The following is a 5431-nucleotide window of genomic DNA, read 5'->3' as shown; positions in this document are numbered from 1 at the left end:
TTCTGGGATGTCAAACTGTGGATGCAAAGGAGGGGAAATGGGTGGGAGAATCCCTATTAGGTGTGTGCACTGAATCCGAAATCCCACTGCCTCAAAAAGATGAGGGTGGGTGTTTGCCCTTATGGAGTGGCTCAAGGAAGGTTAAAATCAGTCTAAGCTATTCTGAGTATAAAAATTACCCCCTGAGGTCTGAGAACAAACCTTGGTTAGAAGAGCAAGAGGGCTAATATAAATGCAAATCAAAAAGGGAGCAGCTCCTCCAGCTAGTGAACAGATGTTTCAACTTCAGTACCAGTATTCTGCAGAAATAACACTTCACTTTCCCCAGTGTAACACTGGGGCACTCAGAGGTGGTACAGGGACATGATGGGAAACAGACTGTGTGCTAAGTGAATACCCAGTTATCTGTCTAACAGTGGTTTATTCTCACAACTCTACTTTCTAGTCTCACCATCAAACTGCTGGAACTAACGGTGTGAGCCTGTGGCAGTTAAAGCAGTAGCAAGATTACGTGTACTCCCAGAGCGAGGTTAAATCAGGCTAGCCAAGCGGCTACAGAGAATTATACTTCTGCAATAACCTCTTTTTTTCCCCTTAAACAGTTTTGTTCGTTTGCCAGTAACCACACAGTTCTAAGGCTAAGGATTCCTTTTTGCTTTTCCCTTTAAGACATGGTAAAGAAATCTGGCTCTCATCTCTGTACTTGAAATAAGACAAGTTGTACAGATGGTGGTTTGTCTTCAGCTGGTATTTTAAGAAAAGCCTGGAACAAACTATTTCTCCACAGGATCTTACCTCTCCCCAACAGAGTAGCAAGCTGCAAACTCATAACTGTTAAACACTTGCAGCACGTTCAAATACACGGTAACCTAAATCACTGCATTTCTTTTTAAAGATTGTCCCCCTGTCTCTTTTGATGCTAGCAACAGACTTAATCAAAATCAGACCCAAAGGATCGAAAAAGCTCAGAGTCCAGGCTTGTTTCCTGGAAACTGACAGTCAGCTGATCCGTCCTGGAGATACTGCTCACTGCGCCTGGCTCCGTCCTCGCATACTCCTGCAAGTCTGCCTGAAGCAGCACGCCAGGGCTCAGAGCCAAATTATTGTTAGTCATTCAGGAAAAGCAGCCAACACCATCCAGCTTGCACTGATCAGGACTCCAAAGGCAGTGGAAAGGTAAGCCTGACGGTTCTTCTGCCGTGATGCAGGCTCTTAGCAGCAGCACCGGAACAAAAGGGAAACTTGCTCCCAAGGGATCCCACTGTTATCGTAGGTAGTAATCAATCGCAGCGGAGAAAGCGGCAAATCCACCACAGCCGATAACCCCTGCTTTCAAACCAGCTGGAATGCAAAAAGGGTGGGAAAGAATGAGACAAAATAGGAAAGATCTTTTTCTTCTCAGTAACTAGCTTATGCTGTGCTGGCTTGAAGAGCTTACACCTGCAGGAACCTGGCGGTCTGCTACCAGGGTCACGCTAGCACTACCACTGCCCAAGGTGAGGGGGGAACCTGGCACACACTGGACTTACTTAAATTACCATGACTGGACTAGCATGGCATGCTGGCTGGGCGCTGTGTTGCTAAGTCTCCCCTCAAGGGCTGAAAGAGAAAATGCCAGCCACCATTGCCGATTGCAGCGCGCTCTGATCTGAGCGCTGCAGGTGGCTTTGTTGTTGGAAAAGTGGTGGATAGGAAGAGCAGCTGCAGCTTTGAAAGCTCTAAAAGGATTAGAGCCAGGATAGACACAACTTAACAAGCTCAATTAGAAGCACTTTCAAGAGCACTTTCTTTTCTTTTATGCTCTGTGGACAGTTTTTTTTTTTTCTTAAGGAGAGGTGAGAGTTTGATCTTTCTGATGAGCTGAGCAGCTCTCTTCCTACATGGGGTTTTTCTCCAGATATCAGGGCTTCCCAAAACCCCCACTAGTGCCTGCTGGACTCCAATCCCAGTCAGTGCTCCTGTACTTCTATAGCTAAGTAAAATAGTCTATTTGATTTGATATACAGGAGAAAGGAGAGAAGCATTTTACACACTGTGCAAATTAACAGAGTTACTGCCAGTAAAATAGTATATACAAGTAGAGCTCTGTTAACACAAAAGCTGTGACTTCAGAGTTGCTCAGTATGTATTTTTGGCTCCCTCCCCACGACACCACAGAAGAGTGTGGAAAGCTAACACCATTTCCTGATTTTTCTTTCAAGTCATTTCTGTTGATTTCCCTCCAATCTCACTGCCCAGTACGACCAAGCCTTCCCTACCCAGACGTATCTTTCAAGCTGACAGGAAAGCAATAGAGCGAGCAATTCTGCCAGTCTGGAGTACACTCTCATGTTGACATCACCATAACCCCATGCAAAGAGATCTGCAGTGTGTGCTCCCTTAAAAACACCACATACTACCTAACCACATTAGAGCCTTATCACAGGAAGAGTTCATAGCAGGCACTACCAACCTCTGAAGCCGATTGCTCCTCCTGTGATGCAGCCGCTAATAACACTATTCTTCCAGTCTGACTTTCCGCGATACTGTGGAATTAAAAATCAGAGTCAACAAGTAAATAAGGAATAAATGCTCAATAGCTATACTAACACCAAGAGAGATCAAATGACCTTCCAGCCCCTTCTCAGCTGAGGATGTTTTTCCCCTCTATCCTCAGCAGATGGCCCCCTGCACTCTCAAACATAAGATTTTGCAGAGCCAGGAGAAGAGGAAGGAACCGGTCACCGGCAGAGGTAAAACAAATCCATATGGTGCATTGCAGTGCTATGGCAGAGATGCTCAGGTGAGCCGATACAGCTCCCAGAACACAGCACCGTGCACTGGCACCAGCTCAGAGATTTTCAAGGCACTATAACCACATAAGTGCAACACTAAGCCTGGCCATGCAGCCTGGTTCTCAGCACAGGTGAAAGCCTCAGCACTCTGCTGACAAAGATGTAGTATTTCCATAGCCAGAGCATGTTAATTTTTCACCAGGGCAGAGATCTCTTTGTTCTGCTCCACTGTGCAAGCAGATAAGCTTTTCTTCTAGATGAGTTAAAGAAATAATTGTGTCTTTCAATTAAAAGGCAATACCGAAATTCACAACAGGATAATTTTCCTATTTAAGAAAATGGATGATAGATTTACCACTGAGCTGCACAAGGTCATTTCTTGCTATGGGGGCAAGAAGGAAATAGGCTTGTTACTTAAGAACTTTCATCAAAGGATCCCTTTCAGCATATGGAATTTTTAGAGGCTCAAATTACCATGTTGCAACTCGCAGTTTGATGTTTTAAAGTAACAAGTACTTGTAGCTAGGGTTTCAAGAAGTAATGCCTATGCTTGCCAATACATTCAGGACTTGAACTGAAAAGGACTTTGCTGCTCATTCTGTCAGAGAACAGCAGTACTGAAGACAGGTCTCAAAACTGAAAAGTTCTGATGGCCAAGAAACAGAACAAACTAGCCTATGCCCTCGCCCCATCACAAAAGTGATATACATACTTATTTGGATCTAGTAAAAGAGATTATTAAGTGTGCAAGAAAACATTTGATAACACTTAAAAAGTTATTACTCACAGATTCTACCACGCATTCGGTGCATGAGAACATGGCACCCACAATGGCAAAGTTCTTTGCGTAGGATATGCCTCGCTGCCCCATATCTTTGAGGACCTCTTTTGCAGTTGGCGTGCGATATGGATCCTTGGGATCAAACCCAACGTTGGTGTCAATGCCAGCTGTGAAGACACCAAATGCGCCTCCCAGAACAAATCCTGTACAACACAAAAAAAGTAAAGCAAACCTTGGTTGGATTTGAGCAGCACAATCCCCACCGGCACCAGGGTACTTCTGCTCCCAGTACCTGTCAATGCTGCAGCGTGAAAGGGGCAGTGCAAGAGCACACATGGCCTGTCTCTTGATACTACAAGACACTGTTGCTGACAACCCCTTGCTGACAGCCCGTGCTGTGCTGGGGAAAGGCTGTGAGCACCTCTTCCTTTGCAAGGGAGGGAGAGAGACAGAGATCCCTCCCTGGGACCTCCAACAGGTACTGGAGGCGGCTTTGAGAGAGGAAAATTAAACGCGGGTGTCCCTGTGCTGCAGTCTCTTCTCCATCCGCCCCTTTACCGACGCCACGGGGACACCCTCCCCCCATCCCTAACCACCCCGAAGCTGGCTGCCGTGACCACCGCTCCCCCTCAACGCCCCGTCCCTCCAGCCTGCCCCGGCTCCCTCAACCGCCCCCGCCGCACCTCCCACGCAGGCCAGCGCCGCCTTGAAGGCGCAGCTCTCCATGGCCCGCTCCACCATCTTCTGCTCCTCGCTCTTGGGCGGGCTGGGGATGCCGCCGAGGGCAGCAGGGTCCCATGCGCGGGGCCGCCGCTGGTCGCCCACCAAGTGCTGCAGCAGCAGGCTGTACTGCAGCGGCGGGGGAGGCTCCGGGCCGCCCGGAACGGAAGGCGGCGGCGCTGCCGCCATGACTGCCCTCGGACACCCGCCACCGGCTCGGCACCGCGTCCCGGCCCACTCGAGGCGCCGGTAACTCGCCTCCCGGCAGCCCTGGCGGCACGCGGGGGCCCACGGGCGCTGTAGTTCCGCTGAGGGGAGGCGGTGGCCGCGCTCCCAGCGCCCTCACAAGAGAACTACAACTCCCGGCAGGCTCCGCGGGGCGAGGAGGGTGGCTGGGTCGCGCGGTGTCTCACGGGATTGGCAGTCCCGTGGGACTGAGGGGGACTACATTACCCGGCGTGCTGCGCGCCAGCCCCCTGGCGGCCGTCAGGCCCGCTGCAGGTGAGGTGAGGGATCTGGCTGTTGGAGCATCTTCGAGAGCGGCGGCGGCAGCAGGTGAGCACGGCTCGGGCTCGGGTCCGGCTCCGCTTGGGGCAGGCCGGCGGCCTCGCCTGTGGGGCAGCCCCGGGCTGAGGTGCCTCAGTGCGTGACCAAGTCCCTCTGCCCTGGCTGAGGTGTGGGGAGGGGGCGGGAAGGTCTGAGGTGTCGCGGCGTCGGCCCCCCGCCGTTCCCCCCGACTGACTTCTGGCTGCGCTGGTGTCTAGGGGCGACAGGTCGCGCACCCCGCGACGGGGCGGGCGGTTGTAGCGTCTCCCCGCGCCGTCACCCCTCGAGCGGCCGGGTCGAGACCGGAGCGCGCTCCGGCGAGGGCAGCGGGTCCCGGCGGTAAGCGGGGCGGGAGCCGAGCCCGGGAGCCGCTGTCGTTGCCGGTGCACAGACCAGCTCCTACCGAAGCCCTTGCCCTGCGGGGGTGGTTGAGCGCCTGAGGCGCGGCTGGCCCTACGCGTGGGCGGCTGGAGCCCGGGCAGCCGGCGGTTTACCCCAGCAGCCTTCAAGCGTCGTCTGAGGTGAGAGCTGAAGAGCCTCATGGCACCTCAGCGTGTGAGCTCAGGAGAGGATCTCCACGCTTCCATGTCTTCCACAGGCCGGGTGAAAA

At 52.2% G+C, this 5431-nt stretch overlaps 1 protein-coding gene across 1 annotated transcript; it reads right to left on the bottom strand.

Moving 5' to 3' along the window:
* Positions 1-1264: 1264 nt before the first annotated feature.
* On the bottom strand, positions 1265-4464 carry TIMM22 (translocase of inner mitochondrial membrane 22; the record flags this gene model as incomplete). Its single annotated transcript, XM_082008579.1, has 4 exons — positions 1265-1341; positions 2453-2525; positions 3562-3758; positions 4239-4464. The coding sequence occupies 4 exons, from the start codon at positions 4462-4464 to the stop codon at positions 1265-1267; spliced, it is 573 nt and encodes a 190-aa protein (XP_081864705.1).
* Positions 4465-5431: the final 967 nt, after the last annotated feature.

Source organism: Phaethon aethereus (assembly GCF_964289735.1).
Source record: "Phaethon aethereus genome assembly, chromosome: 19".
NCBI classification, from domain to species: domain Eukaryota; kingdom Metazoa; phylum Chordata; class Aves; order Phaethontiformes; family Phaethontidae; genus Phaethon; species Phaethon aethereus.
Note: the sequence above shows the minus strand (reverse complement) of the source record. Positions and strands in the feature narration are given on the sequence as shown.